Raw genomic sequence first — 20,498 nt, 5'->3', positions numbered from 1 at the left:
GTTAAGAGGTGACCTAGGTAGTCAGTGGGGGAAAGACCTTAAACTAAAAGCTCCCTAAGGGCAGGGGGGTATCTGTGCCACCTTCTCCCCCAGAGTTGTGTTCACAGGGTGGAGCTCTTCTAGGGGGCTGAGGGACAGCAGCAATGACCTAAGCCCTCAGGCTTGTGGCCCTGGCCCATGCCTGGGACCACATCTACAGGACCACGGGCAGAGGTCATGGCACCTGGGATGCCCAGCACAGATGTCCTAGGCATGAATGTACCCTGTCATGTCCCTGCTGTGGGGCAGCTCTGGCTGGGAACTGACCTTGAAGGTTTGCACGGCCCAGCTGCGGAAGGCATCCTCCTGCCCGCTGAGCTCATCCCCTTCTCCAGTCGGGGTGAGCTGAGAGGCCCCCAGGTGGGACAGCTTCTGATCAATGTCATGAGCAAAGGCGCAGAACCGAGGGTACATGCTGGAGCCGAGGCCAAACACAGCGTACCTGCCCGAGGACACACATAGAGACTCATGTACCATGCAAGCAGCACCTGGCACCCAGCACCCAGCACCAATAGCCTGGAGGGCCAACCCCAGACTCTCCCCCTCCAGCTGGAGAATGGAGCTGGACCCCCTTCTGGTCTTCTCCATCCCCTAGCCTTGTCACCAACTCCCATGACCACCCCATGCTTGGCCTGCAAACCTGTGAGAGGACTTGATTTCTGTGGTTTGACCCTCGACACATTCTGAGTACAGACCTTAGACCCAGGGTCTCTCTGTGCCTGCATGGTTCTGAGAAGACCCCCTGTGCACACCCAGTTCCATCCCCTGAACCCAGACTTTGGGTCCACAGGGAAGGGCTGGGAGGTGTAGGACAAGGGAAAAAGCTTTACCTGAATTTGTTGTTGAGCTCTTTCAGCATGAAGAGCGATTTCTTCAGTTTCTAGAAAGAGAGGGAACGACAGAGTTCTCAAGCCAGGATGAAAAAACACTGTTTTTTTCCTTTCTTCTGGAAACCTGGCCACAGCTGGCAGGAGATGGTTCCCGGCCCACAACGGAAGTTGGTTTATGTATGGGGCCACCTGGCCAAGGACCTGGTTGTCAGCTGACAAGTTTAGCTTGTCTCTCACTCCAGCTAAACTGTAACAACTCGTGTAGGCCCTGCCCCTTAATGGGGGACCTGGAACAGCCGGGCCCCCACCCATCCAGCCCTGGCAGAGGGGGCCTGCCTTACAGCAGGGCCTCTCCAGAGGGGCTCCTAATGGGCGGTGATTCTGTTTGGAACCTGGTAGAAGCAACAATTGGTCCTATAGTCTCTGCAATAAGGCTGGCTTTCAAGGAACCCAAGATGATTCCAGGAGGTATGTGACCCAGCAGAACTAGCATCAAGTATTTACTCCCTTTTCATAACTTATTTTTTAGTTATTCCCATTCAATTACATTTTCATTTTTCTGAGCACTGGAGAGACAGTCTCAAATTGGTGCTAATAGACCTTTAATACCTCTCTCATTGCCTAGTACTCTTTTTTAAAAACAAAGATAGCTGAGCACGGTGGCTTACGCCTATAATCCCAGCACTTTGGGAGGCCGAGGCGGGCAGATCACCTGAGGTTGGGAGTTCAAGACCAGCCTGACCAACGTGGAGAAACCCCATCTCTACTAAAAAAAAAAAAAGAATACAAAATTGGCCAGGCGTGGTGGCGCGTGCCTGTAATCCCAGCTACTCGGGAGGCTGAGGCAGGAGAATCACTTGAACCCAGGAGGCAGAGTTTGCAGTGAGCTGAGTTCACACCATTGCACTCTACCCTGGGCAACAAGAGCAAAACTCCATCTCAATAAATAAATAAATAAATAAATAAATAAATACATACATACCGACATACATACATACATACCAAAAACCAAAAAACAAACAAAAAAAACAAAGAGCAGGCCTTGGCCAGGGAATAGTATCTAGCTAAAATTCATTAACTTCATTTTGTTTTCATTGAATTTATGTTTTGCTGCTTTCCATTTGTGAGAGTGATACAAGTTCCCTTTAAATATGAATTTTTAAGTACAAACAGGTAGGCCATTCACAGAAATATGTTAAATATGTCATAGGAAATGTGGCACTCCCATACGGCAATAATTACGACGGAGGCCGGCAAATGACTTGAGTGACCCGGAGTGACTTGAGCACTGACTCCCAAACGCCCTCCGTAGGACGTGCTGCATTCCCCACACCCTTTCCTGGGTCCTCCTGTGCCCTACCACCCCCTAGACCAGCCAGACCTCATGCCACCCACCTCTCCATTGCTGGGGCAGTCTCCATTGCCAAAGGTACTGGTCACCACCAACAGCAGCCGCTCTTCCTCCAGGCAGCTCAGCCTGTACTTATCCATGCAGACAACCTGGATGGCACCCAGTGGACATCAGCCCTCAGCTCCCAGTAGGGCCCTCCCTACCCTGCCCACACACCCTGGGCCTCCTCCCCCACTGTCCCCAGGCTGCGGCTCCTGTGCTCATCTGTCTCTCCCAGGGCCCGGCACAGGCGTGGCACAGAGGAGGTGAATGAACCGATTTGAACACATCATCCTCTGTTCTCCTTCCCCACTCAAGCCCTACGGCTAACCCATCGGCAAGCTCTGGAAGATATGTCTCCAAAATACTGCCTTTCCCACGTCTAAATGCCTCTCACCACGTCCACTACTATTTGCAATTCTCCATGTGTGGAAATATTTCCACAAAATTGGAATAAGCAGGTCACAGCTGTGCCTGGAGGGGATGGCCGGGGAAATGTGCCCTCGCCTTGCTGTTCTATCCAGGCCCACCCAGCGGAGGATGGGGGACCTGCCACCACTCTCCTGGCAGTTCCAGACTCCTGGGAGCTGGCAGGTGAGGCTTGGACCCAAGAGGTGTTTTCAGCGACCTGGCTGACCTGGTCATCAGTCAGTGCCCCCTTGGCCTAGGCCTCTACGTGGCACAGACCACAGCTTATCCCATTGTGGCATTACACTGGCTTGTGCCCTGTCCTCAGGGTCACATCCACCTCCCAGAAGCCGTGCAACCCTGAAAAACCCATCAACCTGTCTAACAGTCAGGTTCCTCCTCTGTGCATTAACAATGGCATTGACGCCTGCTTTGCAGGGCGCTGGGAGGGGAGAGGGAGGTGTATGCTGGAGAGCTCCCCACGGGCAAGGCCTGGCTCTGCGCCACTCACTGTCAGATCCTCAGAGCCCGGGGCTGGTCCAGCACATGGCCACAATTCCCTAAGAGTTGGATTTTATCCGTCAGTGCTGAAGGCAGGGGATAGAGCTTAGACAGACCCTCTGTGGCCTTTTTTTGTTTATCTGCAGCTTACTCATCTCTTCCCCCTTTTACATGTATCCTGCAGAGCAGGTGTTCAGTGAGCCTGAAAAAAGTTCAGCTAGAGCAGCTGATGTATATTGAGGCCTGGATTCATTGTGAAAGTGTTTCTCAAACTGTGTTCTCCAGAACACCATGAAAAATTCATCTACTGTGGAAGTTTGGGAATCCCTGCACACAAGTCTTTCCTCCTCTTCCAGATTTATGATGCACATTAGCACATCTAAGGCTCTGAGACATCCAGGACTGGGGAAACCGTTTTAACTTTTCCTAGACTCCCCTGCACACAAGCAGAAAAAACAACAGCCAACCCACTGACCTTGGGATTGAAGGCACAGCTGAACAAGGCCCCCAGATCCCAGGCCAGCGCCTCTGATTTTCCTGTCTCTGTCGCAAAGAGGATGGTGACTCTGACTCGGGACGCCATTGTCTTGCGCATCAGCATACAGGCAAAGAGCACAGCTCTGTGGGGACAGACAGGCAGGCGTTGTGTGCTGAGTCAGCCTTCCAGAAGAAAATGGGGGACCAGGGGAATGGGAGGGGACAGCGTTTAATGTGGGGCAGGTTGAGGGAAAAGCAAGCTGCGTTTCTCACCAGCCATGCATCGTGACAACTCACCCTTTTCCTCCCCTCACCCACTACTATAGGCCCCTTTGGGAAAAGGGAGGAGAGAGAAGGTTGGAACAATGGCAGCAGGGGACCCTTGGAATTGGCGGCTGGACCTCTGCGAGCCAAATTCCACAAAGAATATACATTCCCAGGCAGGGCGCCGTGGCTCACATCTGTAATCCCAGCACTTTGGGAGGCTCAGACAGTAAGATCGCTTGAGCCCAGGAGTTCGAGACCAACCTGGGCAATACTGCGAGACCCTGTCTCTACAAAAAATAAACAAAATTAGTCAGGCATGGGTTTGTACCTGTGGTCCCAACTACTTGGGAGGCTCAGGCGGGAGGATCACTTAAGCTCGAGAAGCAGAGGCTGCAGTGAGCTGTGATGGCACCACTACACCCCAGCCTGGGTGACAGAGTAAGACCCTGTCTCAAAAACAAAAGCAAAAGAATATCCATTCCCTGTGTTCTTGCCCTTCGAGGACTGGAGGCAGAGGCTGACTAGAAGGAAGAGACATAGTTCGCACATCACCGCTAGCCACTGCCACTCACTTCACCAAGACTTTCAATGGAATCTCTCTTCTCCTGGGTCTCCGCTTCTCGTCCTGCCAGACATGGGTTTTCCAGGCCTCTACCTTCAGAAAAGAAAGATGTGAGGGCAGGGCGGGGTCCTGGCTTGGCTCGGCTTGTGGATGCTGGAGTGGTAGAGGACCCTTTGCACCCATCGTGAGCCTGGAAGAGAAGGCTGGCCTGCGCCCCACCCCCATCACTGAACTCCTGCAAGGGAGGGCTGTGGCTGCCTCTCCCCCAGAGTTGCCTCTCCAGTGCCTGGCATGGAGCCTGCACATCGAGGGGGGCGGCTAACTCTTATTCTCATTAGTGTCCTCCTGGAAGGAACAGGCTGCACTCCCTTTTGCTTTTAGCATCTTATCACCAGGCAGACGACATAATGTACAGTCCCAACCGAGACACCTTTGAGAGCAAGAAGAGCTGCTACTACAACAGGCAAGACCCTAGGACATGCAGTCACCCTGCATGTGAGGTCCTGTAGATGGAGGAAGCTCTTCCTTTAGATGGAGGAAGCTCTTCTTAAAATCGAACCCAAATCCTTTATGGCACAAAATGAACTCGTCTCAATAGCTCATGGTTACTGAATGCATTCTGCGTTGGGCACTAGGCTGAGCTGTTCCATACACCAACTTTGTGATCCACACAACCCCCTGTCATGGACTGAAGCCCATCCCTTTTAGAGATGAGAAGATCGGGGCTCAGAAAGGTGAAAGGACCCACCCATGACCCTATTGCTAGGAAGTGGCAGAATCAATAGCGTCTGACTCAGGGGCCAATCCCCTCAGCACTCTGCTGAGTGACTGTTGCCGGACCCTCCCGTGGAAGCAGGTGTAATGACAGACCTCCCATCCGAGCCACAGGCCACTAGCGGTGCAGTGGAAGGCACTTCCTTCAGTGCCACTCTCCGTGGAAATGCACAAAGGCTGCTCAGCATCCTTGGGTGGGGCCTGGAAAGCTCTAACAACATACTCCTGCCTCCCCTTGTGCCCTGCATGTGTAACCATGAGGTGCACACACACACACACATACAGCCACACCCGAGCCCCCAGGAGGGAGAGAAGAGGAAGATCCCTAACCTGATAGTAGTAGAAAGGGGACAGGACATAGTTCAGCATCTCCTGGTGAAACACGGGGGTGATGCTCCCAGACATGGGAGGGACCAGCCAAATCCAGTCTGCCGGGCAGCCCCCACGGGACCGGTATTCATTCTGCATGTACTTCATGAAGGATTCTGCAGCCGAGTGGTGGTCCATGATGGTCACATTCTGCTTCTGTATCAGAAGGCAAGAAGGGGAGTGGAGATAAGGGTGGGGGAATCAGGAGAGGGGCCGGTTGGCTGCAGGGCTCCCAGAGAGTGCCTGGGAAGGCCTGGCAATCTGTGACATGGGAGAGCAGCTCCTCCTGGCCCTCTCTTTGCCTGCTGAAAATAAACACCCAAATGGAAGGTGCTTGTGGAGCCTCTGACAGAGCCCAAGAAAGCACATTAGCCATGGTCAGCCCACAGGTCCCACGGGGGTCTCCCTTAACTCTTTGGGGGCAATATCCAGCCTCTCATGCCCACAGGTCTCCCCAGACTCCCAGCAAATGGCTGTCTCTGGATCTGCATAATTTAAACCACAGCACATTTTGGCAGGTAAAGGAAATACCATCCCAGCGATTTATGGTGGAGAGTTCTAAGAGTCACTTCCATGGGGTTGTAGCCTCCTCAGCCAAGAAGGAGCCAGACCCCTCCGTGGGGAGGTCTGAAGCATTGGGAGAACTGTAGTGTATGGGAGACGAATCACTCACAGTCTGAAATTACAGGCTGTGGGGTCTGACCCCATGGAATGGTCCAGCAAGGCAGCCACTGGCCTTTATGTCTGTGGCAACCCATTCAGTCAAGAGATATTTGTTTAACATAGTGGTTCAAACTCTGGCTTCTTATTTGCCATGTGACCTTGAGCAATTAGTTCTTTAAGTTTCCTCATTTGTGAAATGGGAAGGATATGAATTCCTATAATGGCCAGGTGCAGTGGCTCATGCCTGTAATCCTAGCACTTCGGGAGGCCGAGGTGGGAGGATCGCTTGAGCCCAGGAGTTTGAAATCAGCCTGGGAAACATGGTGAGACCCTGTCTTTGTAAAAATTTAAAAATTAGTAGGCCAGGTGTCGGGGCTTACGCCTATAATCCCAGCACTTTGGGAGGTCGAGACGGGCAGATCACCTGAGGTCGGGAGTTTGAGACCAGCCTGACCAACATGGTGAAACCCCGTCTCTACTAAAAAATATAAAAATTAGCCAGGCATGGTAGCGGCACACACCTGTAATCCCAGCTACTCAGGAGGCTAAGGAAGGACAATCGCTTGAACCCGGGAGGCAGAGGTTGCAGTGAGCCGAGATCGCGCCATTGCACTCCAGCCTGGGTGACAGAGCAAGACTCTGTCTTAAAAAAAAAAAAAATTAGAATTAGCCAGGTGTGGTGGCACATGCCAGTGTTCTCAGATACGCGGGAAGCTGATGTGGTAGGAGCATTGCTTGAGCCCAGGAGGTCGAGGCTGCAGTGAGCCATGATCGTGCCACTGCACTCCAGTCTGGGTGACCAAACAAGACCTTGTCTCCAAAAAAAAGTTCCTACATCATGAGGTTGTTGAAAGGATGCAATAAGCTGGAATAAGCAAAGCATGGTAAGTGCTTAATAAATGTTAGCTGCTCTTATAATCTCCATCTGCCAGGCACTGCATAAGGCATCGGCGTTATAGAAGGGAAAGACGCAACCCCTTCTCTGCATTAGTCTAGTCTAACTGGGTGGGGAAGCCGAGGAAAATCAGTCATTTTCACATGGCCTGATAGAAACTCTGATGGAGGCAGGCAAAGGTGCTGGGGAAGGGCAGAGGAGAGGACACGACACCAGACAGAGGCCCAGGGCGAGTTGGCGAATTTCGGGAGCAGTTCCTGAGAAGAAGGGAGACTTGTGAGAGGGGTGCAAGTTAGTTGAGTGGGGCACTGCATGAGTCAAGGCAGGCAGGCATGAGAGGACCCAGCTGGTGTCAGGCCTGGGAAGGCCAGCCATGCCTTGTAAATTCTATAGACATACACAAGTTATATATGTGTATATGAAAGTCCGGCCACCACTGTTGTGGACGTGGGCTCTCATTCATTCATTCTTCCAAGACACAGCAACTCCTGGGAGCCAGATCAGTTCTAAGCCCAGTGGTAGCTACAGGATGGGTGCAGTGGCTCACACCTGTAATCCCAGCACTTTGGGAGGCAGAGACAGGTGGATCACTTGAGGCCAGGAGTTTGAGACCAGCCTGGCCAACGTGGTGAAACCCTATCTCTACTAAAATTACAAAAATTAGCCAGGCGTGGTGGTGCAATCCTGTAATCCCAGCTACTCGGGAGGCTGAGGCAGGAGAATTGCTTGAACCCAGGAGATGGAGGTTGCAGTGAGCCGAGATCACACCATGCACTCCAGCCTAGGCAACGGAGGGAGAGTTCATCTCCAAAAAAAAAAAAAAAAAACTCGTGGTAGGCACGATCATGATGACAACATAATAAACAGTAAGAAAATCATTGCTTACTGAGTGTTCTCTATGGGCCAGGCAGTGCAGCTAAACATTTTGCATGCATTTTTACTTAACTCTTAGAATCCTCAGGTGAGGGAGGAGGCACTATTATCCCCATTTTACAGAGGAGGAAACAAGGGCCCATCTTTTGAAGTTTACCCTGAAGGAGGGTGGTGAGGAAGTCCTGGAGACGCTCAGGCAGTGGAAGGACACAGTCAGCCACGGTCAGGAGACAGCAGAGGCTCACAGATTTTTCTGGGACGTATCCACATCCTGCCAGCATCAGGGCTGGTGCTGGGAGTCCCCAGGAGTCAGGATGTGTGGTGCGAGGCCAGCCCTTCCCGAGACACCGGGGGGCTCTTCCTGTTCCATCTTCCCCTCCCCCATCAAGCACAGGCCTGATCTGCCTATAGGGTGACCCAGTCATGGGGAACAGTGTGTGCTCATCTGTACTCTGTTCACCACTCACATCCTTGACCCAGCCTAGTGCCCAGCACCAGGCAAATGCTGAGTAAAACATTGCTGAATGAATGAATGACTGCCCGGTGGTGGGATCTCCAGGGCATCTGTCAGCTTTGTGGCAATGGGCGTGGCTTCTAAAGTAGTATCTTCCTACATCTCAGGCCTCCTTCCCACAGGGAAGGGAAGTGTTTCTACGAGTAAGAGCAGCGGATGGGCCAGAGGGCTTAGCCCTACACAGGAGCCCAGTGGCTATGTGTGGGCTTAAGAGGAGGTGGAGGTTGTCATCTTTGCACAGCAAGCAAGAGCAGCCACAGCTCATAGGTCCCCTCCCAGCATCATTCATTCATGCACGCCTCGGACAAGCACTGAAGACCCAGTTTGTGCAAGGCCAGAACGCGGATGTGGCCCTCATCATTCATTCTTTCAAGACACATTGTTTTAGCATCTACCATGTGCCAGACACTCTTCTAGGCCAGAGGTGCAGCAGCAAACAGACAGACAAGGTCCCTGCCCCATGGAGCTTACGTTCTAGTGGGGGAAACCAAACAATAAAGAAAGCCGGCCTGGCGCCGTGGCTCATGCCTATAATCCCAGCGCTTTGGGAGGCTGAGGCAAGCAGATCACTTGAGGCCAGGAGTTCAGAACCAACCTGGGCAACATGGAAAAACACCATCTCTACTAAAAACATAAAAATTAGGCAGATGTGGTGTGCACCTGTAGTCCCAGCTACTCGGCAGGCTAAGGTGGGAGGGTCACTTCAGCCCAGGAGGTCAAGGCTGCAGTGATCATGCCACTGCATTCCAGCCTGGGTGACTGAGTGAGATGATGTCTCAAAAAAAAAAAAGAAAAAAAAAAGGAAAAGAAAGAAAAAGTTGTTGTCCTCTATAATGCCAGGAACTGTATGAGGAAGTATTTTGAAGAAACATAAAATGGTTAAAGGACTAACACAGAGAGACAGGTTGGCAGTGGGGTGAGGGCGTCATTTTACATGGCGTGGTCAGGGAGGCCTTCTTTTTTTTTTTTTTTGAGTGGAGTCTCGCTCTGTTGCCCAGCCAGGCCGAAGCAGCTGGGGGATGAGGAAGCGCAATGAGATCTCTCCATAGTTTTGCTGTAGAAAGGAGCAGAAGGGTGAGGCAGTGGCTGGAGGGAGCCTGAGGCCTGAGGTTTGGCAGGAGTTCTGTGGTTAGCTATTCATTTATTTGTTTGAAATGGGGCTAGGAGAGCCTGTCTGTACACTGCTGGGAATGACTCAGCAGAGAGAGAGACATGGATGATACAGGGAGAGAAGAGGGAAATTTTTGGGAGTAAAGTCTTTGAGCGATTGAGAGAGGACAGAATTCAGTGCTCAAGTGCAGGGATTGAACAGTCTTGGGAGGTGAGGAGCTGCCTGTTGCTGGACGTCTAGAGTGAGCAAGGGGGCTGACTTATAAATTAAGCATCACATAAGTCACTGGATCAGATGAGCTTCGAACCAATGTCTTCAGACTCACAAAACTCCAGACATACCTGGAAACTATGGAGCACAGCAATGTTGATCTCAACGACAGCCTGGTCTTTCCAGAGCGAGGCCAGCTTGTGCGTTTCCAAGCCCATTCTCCTGCCCACTTCCTACACAGGCAGCGTGAGAGCGGGGAGTCAGTCCCTGAAGCCACCCCCAGGCCCACACCTCCAGCTGGCCAGCTGGGCTGCCTGTGTTACCTCCAGGATGTTGTAGCGCTGGACGTCACAGAAGTCCCGGACTCCGATCTCTGTGCCCATGTACCAGCCATTGAAGGGGCACGCTGGGAACTCCAGGCCGCCCACCTCGAGCAGCATGTTGGCCACTGCAGGCAGGGCGTACCACTTTAGCTCCAGTTCCCGAAACCACTCGTATCTGGCAAAAAGGCAGACACAATTTAACTGGGGCCTTCCTTTTTTTTATTTTTTTATTTTAGTGACTTGGTCTTGCTCTGTTGCCCATGCTGGAGTGCAGTGCAGTGGCACAATCATAACTCACTGCAGCCTTTAACTCCTGGGCCCAAGCGATCCTCCTGCCTCGGCCTCCCAAGTAGCTAGGACTGCAGGCATGTGCCATCTTGCTCAGCTAATTTTTTTCCTTATTATTATTATTTTGTAGAGTCTCACTATGTTGCCCGGGCTGGTCTGGAACTACTGGCCTCAAGTAATCCTCTGCCTCAGCCTCCCAAAGTGCTGGAATTACAGGTGTGAACCACCATGTCTGGCGCTGGGGGCTTCACTTTTGCACCTTTGGCCTCCCACTGACCCCCACCTGCCCACCAAGAAAAAAGCTTCAGAAAGAGTCAAACAAGAAAACTCCTTTCCAACAGTTGATTCTGAGTTAATCCCAGCCAGAGAGACGTACTAGACACATAGGATGCCATTTATTAAATTATGCATTCATGCACTCATTGATTCATGCAAACCTATATTAAGCATCAAGTATGTGCCAGGCTCTGTGCTAAATGCTGAGAATGCAACACAACAGAGCAATTAAGGACTCCAGTGTCAGAAAGCTGGGGTTCAAGTTCTGCCTCACCACTGACTAGCAGTATGACCTTGGGATTTTTTTTAGCCTCTCTGAGCCTCAACATCCCCATTATCAGAATAGAAATCATAGCATCAAATTCATGGAATTATTATAAAGCTAGTAATATCATTCACTTGTATATTCATTTATTCCACAAATATTTATAACTGAGCACCTACTATGTGCCAGGCACTCTGCTAGCTGTTGGGTATACATTGTGCACAGAAAAGAAAAGATCTCCATTCTCAAGGAACTTGTAGTCTAATGTCTAGACTCTAGATTATAAATGGGTAAACAAATATATAAGAAATAAAAACAAGATGATGTGTTAGACTGAGGGTAAGGGGGCCTCCCCTAGCTTGAGTGGTCAGAGAGCCTTCTCAGAGGAGGTGACATTATAGGAAATACCTTTTGACAAGAAGAAATGAGCCTAGAAAAATTCTGAGGAAAAGGCATGTCAGGCAAAGGGAACAGGGAGTACAAAGGCCGTGAGTCGGGACTGAATTCGGTTCATTCAATGGCCAGGAAGAAGAGCCCAGCCCAATGTCTGCTAGAGAGTAAATCTCAATACGCAGAGGTATTTTTGCAATTATGAGAACTGCCCAGAGCAGGGGCTGGGCCAGTGGGACTCTTGAAGTCACTGCAGCCCTATATGCTCCCGACAGGAGAGGGACAGTTAAGAGCATTGGCAGGAGGGCAGAAGAGGCCTGGGCTGCTCCTTTCCAGAATCTCAACGCATTCATCTCCTGCAGTCACTGCTTCTCAAGCTCCTGGGGCCCCATCCGTCTAAGCCTCTGCTTCCCCTCAGCATCAACACATCCTCCTGTCTGAGGCCCGAGGTGCCAGTGCAGAATGGCTGCAGAATGCAACAGTGACAAAAGAGTCCTTGAAAGCCAGCCCTCAGAGTGTCACCTGCTGCTGGCTGGGCTTTAGGGGAGGTATGGGGAGGGCTGGAGCCTCACTTAGGAAAGGAGAAGGGCTGTGTGTTGACTCGCCCCTGCCCCCAGCACCCTCAGCCTACTTACTTAGGATGTTCCATGGCCACCTCAAGCACAAGGTCAGGTGGGATTTCGAAGAGCTCAGGGTCACGGCCATCGGCCTGCAGGACCAGGGGGACCACATCGAAGCGGCCGTACTTGGGCTTCCAGCCCAGGTCGATGCACAGCTGGGGAACAAGACAGGCCCTGTGAGTCTGTAAGCCCGGGCTGCGTGTCTCCTCTGGGCTCCACTCTGTCACTCGCTCACCACGGGGCTCCCTGCCCCAGTGGCTGGGGGCTGAGGCTGGGCCAGGTACCTGAGTGAATTCCACGTTGGCAGGGTCCCCTCTGATGCTGCCATCTGGCATCTGGTAGCCAGCATAGCGGATGAGCTGAGCATTCCACACCCGGAAGTCGTGCTTGCCATCACTCCGCTGGGGGAACACGGTGATGGCCGACCTTCCCGGGACAGGAACAGTGCTGTTTACCACCTGGCCCTGGTGGGGGCCCAGCCATCCTGCACTGGCCCTACCTCCCTCTCCACCCTACCTGCTCTGCAGCCCCTGATCCCAAGCTGACTGAGCCAGCCTCCTGACATGCCTTCTCCTCCTGCCCTCCCTCAAGACCCCTCAAGGGGGAACTTCCCATCCATCAGGCAGGGTTAGCTGATCTGCCAGTCTTTCCCTCACTGCCTATGTCTCCGTCCTTGCAGTTGAGTTAGCTGGATGCCTGTCTCGTGCAGGTCGTAGGCTCACACCAGCTGGAGCAGCATCTTAGGGTCCTAGTCACTCTCCCTCCTACCCGCCCATACCCCATCTTCCCCCTGCTCCCCCAGCCTAGTCCTGTGTTGGGTTGCATTAGATAGGCACTGAGTGTTTGCTGAACAAAAAGATGAACGAATGACCAAACGAGCTGTTCAGCCCTATTAGCTTTGACCTCGTTGTTTGGGAGAGGAAGGTAACCTCTTAATGTCCCATCCCTTCTAAAAAATGGGAGCCCCAACCCTGAATAGCGAAGCAGTTACTTCTTAAAGATCCTCCATCCCCTCCAAATGGCTCCACGTCGGAAGGAAACCAAGGGCATGGGCTGCCGATGGGAGCTGAGCTTACAGGGGCTGGGCTCACTACTGGAAGTCCCCGAAGAAGCCTGAGTCTTTCTCTTTTTTCTCTCTCCCTGGTTTCTCCTGGAGCTGGAGATGCCTCCCCTAGACCCAAGTGCTGCATCTTTTGGCTAAGATTCTCAGGCGAGGCAAGCCCCTCTGCAGCCCTGGGAAACGTGCACCGACCTGATGTTGCCATTGTTGGTGGAGTAACGCACGTGTCTGCAGATGTGTTCAAACATTTCCTGGGCGGTGGAACAGCTGCGGGCATCAAAGACCTGCAACAGCCCATCCAGACCATGCCCATCAAAGACTGGGCAGACAGAGGCTTTGAGGCTGATCAGAAGTCACTGGGAACCAATAGAGCAGCCGAAACACTCAACACCCAAACACTCAACACCATGCCGAAGAGTGCAGCCTCCCATCTGCACCTGCCACTCAACACCATGCCCAAGAGTGCAGCCTCCCATCTGCACCACCGCTCCCATTTCATGGCTGCCCTCTAGGGGAGCACAGGCAACCCCACTCAGAAGACCCCAGCAAAGCCAGAATTCCAAGAAAACCTGACTTGAAAGCACCATGAATCGGGATTGCCACAGCCCCAGGCTAGGTCCTTTCCTACACCAGCACATATTACACAGCCAGAGTTGGTTTCACTGGCAGTTCTAATCGATTTCTCTGTCCAAGTGCTTTTGATATTATCCTGCAACAAATGATTCCCCAACAAAAAGACGGCCTAGGAGGCTAGGCTGAATAAAATGTTTTCTTGGAGCCAAGAATTCAAGTATTCGAGGAAAACAACACATCTTGCAGCACCACGGCCTCAAGAGTAATAAAAACAAGGTCGTGGTTTACTCTAATGATGGCATTTAGTCTCCTGAATTTAACACAATAGAGAATGGGCAGCTAGAAACCCTGGTGCTGAAACACGATTCAAGGCTTCTAGACAGGGACCCTAGGTGCCCCATCTCAACATTTGGGAATGTGAGAGAGGATCCAGGGCCATGGCTTCAGTCCCAGGAGGCCTGGGCACAGCTCCGTGTAGCTGTTCCAAGCCATCTGCTCAGGGCCTGGCTGCCTCCAGCCCTCTCCCACTGAGGTCTAAGGAAGTTCACCTGCAGGTTGGACCACTGGATCCTCCCAATGCAGCGTGGGGCATTGCGCCAGGCCTGCTTGGTGGCGAAGATGAGCTCATCTCCCGTCAGTTGGTAGGTTCCTGTTGTTTCTATCTCCTTTGTTACCGCTTCCACCCTGGCCAGATGTTCCTCTATTTTTGCCCTGGAGGACAGGAAGACAGCAGGAAGATCAACAATGAGATGGCCTTACATGGGGATTAATTCAATCCACAGAAGCAGGAACTGAAATAGGACACCAGAAGGGCAAGATGCCTCTCACCAGAGACAGCTCCCTCCAGGGCTGGCTTTGGGGACCTCACACTTAGCCTAGAAGCGCCCCACGCTTAATGCTCTGCTGTTCCCATCTTGAAATTCTTAATCCTTTTAAAATAAAGAGCCCACATTTTCATTTTTACATTGAGTCCTATAAATATTACCTAGCCAGTCCTGAGCCCATGGGAACACTGCTTATTTTCAGGCGCTTTTTCTTTAATCATATTCATCTCAGTAAGGGGTGCAATCCTTCTCAGACACTTGCAAGCCTGGGAGGAGTGTCCCATCCAGCCATAGCAATGTCCTGCCTCTCCATTAGTTAGGAGAGTGCCCTCCTGCCTTGCCTTGACTGAGAGATGAGCCAGTCCCTCCGTGGCAGCTCCAGTGTACTGGGTACCCACATGAGCCAGGCACTGGGTGAAGCAACTCACAGGCAGGGTCTCACTGAGTCTGGGAGGGAAGTATTTTTGCATCTGTTTTATAGCCAAGGATCTCAAGGCTCTAGGAGGTTAAGTACCAGGCCCAGGAACCTAAGTACGGGAAAGAGCAAAGTCAAGACTCAGACCCAGGTCGCCCTGATGCCAAGCCCAGGTTCTTAACTGTCAGTGATGTGACCTTCCATCTTCCACCCTAGCGGGGACAGGAAGCCCAAAATGTTGAGGGCCTGCCCACCCTTCTTAGGAGCCTGGTCAAGCCAGGACTGGGACCTGGCTATCAGAGCTCAGTCTGCAGGGTCCCAGGGCCTGGCCAGAAAAGAGCTGCCCACGTCACAGTCTCTCTAAACCGTGCTGTTCCTCAGCCTCAGAATCGCTCATTCAGTCACTCCATACGCAATTCTAAACTTGCTTCTCTCCTCCCCTCCCAGACCTCAAAAATATCCCAAAGGGAGGGAGGGACTCAGTTGGAAAGGCTTTGAAACACACACACACACACACACACACCACCAACAACAACAACCTTGAGATTTCCAATCAGCACCAAAGCCTTTTGAAACAGCATCAAAACTATTTAAAGAATGAACTCCTGATTAAGGACAGTGGGTAACTCCGAACAAAATGGCCTTTCTGTGGATGAAGAGTGTCTCGACAACTTTTCCTTGATTAGAGAAAAAAAGCACAAAGACAAAACATTTGATGATATTTATCCCCAAGGACACCCCTGCCATAAGGAGCTGCTGGGTGAGGTGGGAACCACCCCACTGCTGGGAGACCTCCCTCCCCAAACAAAGCTTCCAGCAATATTCCCCCCTCTGCACCCGAGCATGAAAACAGTAATGATCCCCATAACACCCACACCGCCAACACACATGGTGGTCAGCACGTGCATATGCAAGAAAGGATTATTTTTTACATTCACATCCAATTCGTTCAGAGTTTGAGATGTGATGGCCATTTTCATATAGTCATGTTTCTAAGGCATTAGAAATGCTGTGGTGTCTATGAGCTCTGAAAAGAAAGAGTGGCTTTCATCATCAGTGAACACAATTAAATGTAACATGCAGCAAGTCACCATCTCTAAATATGCTATGATTCTTCAGATACAAAAGGCCGCTGAACCTGCTCAGCTGGTCATGTCTTAGACTGCCAGGGTCCTTGTGAAGAGAGGCTGCCATTCCCCGTCCACACCCCCAGGATCTCTTGGTCAGGGAAGCAGGGGCTCAAGGTATGTACTTGTGACATGGAAAAATACAATTTTCCTCTGTGAGAAGCAACCAACACCACCAAGCATGTCCCTGTAGCCCTGCTGGGCTTCCAAACACCCGCCCAGTTGCCTTCCACACAACAGCAAGGCCTCCCAAGTCCCGAATAGAGTTGGGAACCTGCAAGGCCACACGGCTAGGTACTAGAGCATTGATGGGAAAGGCAAGGGCTCGGGCACCAGCTGCCTGGCTTCACATCCCCACTCTGGGGCTTCGAAGGGTGTGACTTTGAGCAAGGTACATCTCTTCTGTGGATTTCAGTTGCCTTGTATGTAAGATGAGGATAATAATAATACCAATCTCATAGTGTTATGGTGCACACGTGCTTTGTGCTAAATAAATAAATAACATAACGTAAGTACTGTGGCCCAATGAAACCCATCCAGGAAGATCCCTGGACCCCGAAAGGCTCATTGATTAACAACCGAGCTGAAACGCCAAGGATCTTGTGAAGTTTGCAGTCACGAAGCAGGCAGCCCCTAACAGGCTGCTCAATTCAGGCTGTGCGTTAGAATCACCTGGGGAGCTTTCGAAGCACACACGTCTGCCTCGTCCCCATCTCCCAAGATTCTGCTGCCCTTGGCTCAAGGGACCCTGCCATCAGAATTTTCCAGGCTCTCCAGGTGAGTCTACTGTGCAGCCAGGGTTGAGGACCACCGACCCTGGAAGATGAGGGCCTCTTCTGAAGACTCACAGTCCCTCCCAGCTCAGACATTCTAGGGTTGTAGAAAACTGGAGGTGGGACAGGTGCAGTGGCACACACCTGTAATCCCAGCACTTTAGGAGGCCGGGGCAGGAGGATCGCTTGAGCTCAGGAGTTCAAGACCAGCCTGGGCAACATAGTGAGACCCTGTCTCTACTAAAAATTTAAAAAATTAGCTAGGCATAGTGGTGCACACCTGTGGTCCCAGCTCCTCAGGAAGCTGTGGTGGGAGGATTACTTGATCCAAGAGATCGAGGCTGCAGTGAGCAGAGATTGTGTCACTGCGCACCAGCCTGGGAGACAGAGCAAGACCCAGTCTCAAAAAAAAAAAAAAAAAAGACGAAGAAAAGAAAAGTGGAGGTGGTACCACCAGAAGCCACTCTTTCCGCCAGGGAGTCCCAGGTACATGTCTGTGGCTCACTTCCTGTGGTGCAGTGCTGTGTGAGGCTCTCCCCTGATAGCCACACTCCCCTCCCAGCCTAGAAAACAATCCATTTCTGGGCCGGGCTCGGTGGCTCATGCCTGTAATCCCAGCACTTTGGGAGGCTGAGATGGGTGGATCACAAGGTCAGGAGATTGAGACCAGCCTGGCCAACATGATGAAACCCCGTTTCAACTAAAAATACAAAAAAAAAAACATTAGCCAGGTGTAGTGGCGCACGCCTATTGTCCCAGCTACTCAGGAGGCTGAGGCAGGAGAATTGCTTAAACCCAGGAGGCGGAGGTTGCAGTGAGCCAAGATCGTGCCACTGCACTCCAGCCTGGGCAACAAGAGCAAAACTTCATCTCAAAAAACAAAAATAAAAACAAACAAAAGAAAACAATCCATTTCTTTCAGACATTCTTTCTTACAATCTCTTCATGCATTTTTGTTTTAAAAGTTTTAGGCCGGGCGCGGTGGCTCAGGCTTGTAATCCCAGCGCTTTGGGAGGCCGAGGCGGGCGGATCACGAGGTCAGAAGATCGAGACCACGGTGAAACCCCGTCTCTACTAAAAATACAAAAAATTAGCCGGGCGTGGTGATGGGCGCCTGTAGTCCCAGCTACTAGGAGAGGCTGAGGCAGGAGACGTGAACCCGGGAGGCGGAGCTTGCAGTGAGCCGAGATTGCACCACTGCACTCCAGCCTGGGTGACAGAGCGAGACTCCGTCTCGGAAAAAAAAAAAAAAAAAGAAAAGTTTTAAAGAGGCCTAAATTACATAGCCACATATTTTATTTGGACAATGCAGTGTTCTAAAAACATAATAATGGCTAATACTTATGTCATGCTTACTGTGGGCCTGGCATTGTTCCTAGCTCTTTATATTCTCTTTAACTCCTTTCATCTTTATAAACTCCCGCCAACTCCCCCCTCCTGCAAGGTGGGTACTATTATTATCACCGTTTTCGGTAAGAAAATCAAGGCATAGAGAAACAAAGTAACTTGCCGAGGGTTACTCAGCTCGTAAGGGGCACAGCCAGGATTTGAACCTGGGAAAGCCACAATGCTATACAACCTCTCTTTGGATGATTAAAATTGTATACGTTGGCAATAAAATTGGCAAATGACAATTAAAAATCTTTGTATTCCAGCGTCTGACACAAGGCTGGGGCATACTTAGTGCCTGATGTGTGTCTGTCAACCAAATGACCAATTGGCTATAGAAATGAAGGATGTCTAGCACAGTCCTCAGGGAAGCCTCACTGGGTAGAAAAAAGAAGAGAACTCCAGAAATGTAGAACCCCACCAGGGTCAGGGCAAAGAGCAATGGCCTTCTCTCTCCTAGTCAGGTGGCCTGGCTTCTAGCTGGAATGAGGTGACTTCAAGTATGTCACCAGCTTCCATGTTCACACCTGTAGGAGTAGGGGCCTGACTAGGTGGTCTCAGAGATCCTTTCTGTCTCAAACATTTCATAATTAAAGGGTCCATATTAATTCATAATCAAGGTCTCTGGATGCCAGGACACTGTTCTGAACTTACTGAATCCTCACAAAAATCTCATGAGCCACCTTCTATTATTATCCCCATTTTATACTAGGTTGGTGCAAAAGTAGTCACAGTTTTTGCCATTAGTATGATGAGGACGTTGAGACACAGTGCAGGAGCCAGGGTTCAAATTCAGTCCCTTTTAACGGGTATCGCTGTGTACAACGTTATCCCACAGTTATGAGAACCTGCTCCAGGGGCTTCTCCCCTAGAAGACCGTGATTTTCGCTCTGCAAAATCATAGTGATTTAATATCACAAATCTGGAAAGGAAAGGGATCTAGCTAGGATCAGAGGGTGATGGGTAGAGACAGGAGAGCAGGAGGAAGGGCAGGAGGCAGCGACCCTGCAGGAGGCAAGCCTTACTCTTTGAAGGAGCCGTAATATTGGTTGACAAATTCGATAGCTTGAGGTAGAAGCTCATCTGGAGGGGTAGGCTTGTCCCTGGGTCCTCTGGTCAAACTTTTGGGAGTCATAATGGACCCCAGGCAAGATTTGGACCTGCAAGTCAAAATCTGGAAAGAGAGAGGCAGGTGGTGAGGGTGGGCCATTCGGCCTCTTGCCACCCTCCTCTGGGGCCAGCTCTCCTGGCCACCTGGCTCCTCTCTGGCTGCTCCGGCTCCCTGCACCTCCTCTCCACCCCTGTGGCACCTCCTCCTTGGGGTCCACTTGGCTTTCTCCCACCTAGATCTCCTCTCTTCCACTGGCTGAACCCCAGTGGGTGTGAGTCAGGTTTGTCCCCCTACTCCGGACTCAGTCTCTGGCCCTGCTCCCCAGCCAGCTCCAGATCCAGAGCAAAGTCAATCCAGTATGGCTCCTATGGGAACATGATACTGGTATTTGGCCAAAACAAACTGAAATGATACATAGGAAGGCACACGCGTGCACACACACACACACACGAATGAAGTACACCCGAATGTTAACTGTGGTGGTTTGGGGGCATGTGGGAAATAATTTTGCTTTCATGGTCTTGAAATTGTCCATTCTTTCCCACTTTACAACCATAGAATGTATCCTGAAGTTAGAATTAAAAACTTAGATGGCAGAAAGAAGCCTGAAAAGACATTTAGTCCAACCACTCACAGGATACTTGAACCCCTCTGCAATCTATCAAATTGCATTTAAATCCTTCCAGTGACAGGGAGCTCACTACTTCCTGATGTAATACAGTACAGCTCTGAGCAGTTCTGTTAGAAAATTCTCCCTGACATTATCCTGAAATCTGTCTAAGAAAGATATGAATTTGTTTCTGCAATCACTTATTTGAACTTCTGGACTATCCATTATTTACTGGGGTGGTTAACAGGGAGTTGGCATCATTTACTTCCTACTGTAATCTGTGAGGAATGTCTCTGTTCCCAGACCCCTTTGCCCAAGCAGACGATTGTCTGGTGTGCCCAGGGGGACACCTGTTTGATCCACAAAGCCCTGGCAGCTTCACCAGCTTGGGACAAAGGTGGTTCTCCCTGAAGCCCCAGACTTACCCCTTTGGCCTTGTGGTGAAGTGTGTCTTGGAAAGTCATCCCACTGCCCCAGTTTTTGATCCTCACATGCCGTGGGGAGGACAATGGGGTCGCATCCAGCTTGACCAGAGATTCTGGAGACTTCTGCAGAAGGGGGGAAAAAAACA

General features: G+C 51.1%; 1 protein-coding gene across 1 annotated transcript in view; it reads right to left on the bottom strand.

Moving 5' to 3' along the window:
- Positions 1–20,498, bottom strand: part of NOS2 (nitric oxide synthase 2) — a 44,356-nt gene that overhangs the window by 12,210 nt on the left and 11,648 nt on the right. Inside the window, exons 4-17 of the mRNA XM_003277085.3 lie at positions 20,353–20,475; positions 19,232–19,380; positions 14,227–14,389; positions 13,298–13,389; positions 12,330–12,471; positions 12,061–12,200; positions 10,207–10,381; positions 10,015–10,116; positions 5,579–5,773; positions 4,485–4,567; positions 3,644–3,788; positions 2,265–2,369; positions 870–919; positions 307–481 (exon numbers count right to left, since the gene is read on the bottom strand). Of these exons, the coding sequence (XP_003277133.1) occupies positions 307–481; positions 870–919; positions 2,265–2,369; positions 3,644–3,788; positions 4,485–4,567; positions 5,579–5,773; positions 10,015–10,116; positions 10,207–10,381; positions 12,061–12,200; positions 12,330–12,471; positions 13,298–13,389; positions 14,227–14,389; positions 19,232–19,380; positions 20,353–20,475 (1,839 nt within the window). The remainder of the gene's footprint in view (positions 1–306; positions 482–869; positions 920–2,264; positions 2,370–3,643; positions 3,789–4,484; positions 4,568–5,578; positions 5,774–10,014; positions 10,117–10,206; positions 10,382–12,060; positions 12,201–12,329; positions 12,472–13,297; positions 13,390–14,226; positions 14,390–19,231; positions 19,381–20,352; positions 20,476–20,498) is intronic.

Source organism: Nomascus leucogenys, chromosome 19 (genome assembly GCF_006542625.1).
Source record: "Nomascus leucogenys isolate Asia chromosome 19, Asia_NLE_v1, whole genome shotgun sequence".
Classification (NCBI taxonomy): Eukaryota; Metazoa; Chordata; class Mammalia; order Primates; family Hylobatidae; genus Nomascus; species Nomascus leucogenys.
Note: the sequence above shows the minus strand (reverse complement) of the source record. Positions and strands in the feature narration are given on the sequence as shown.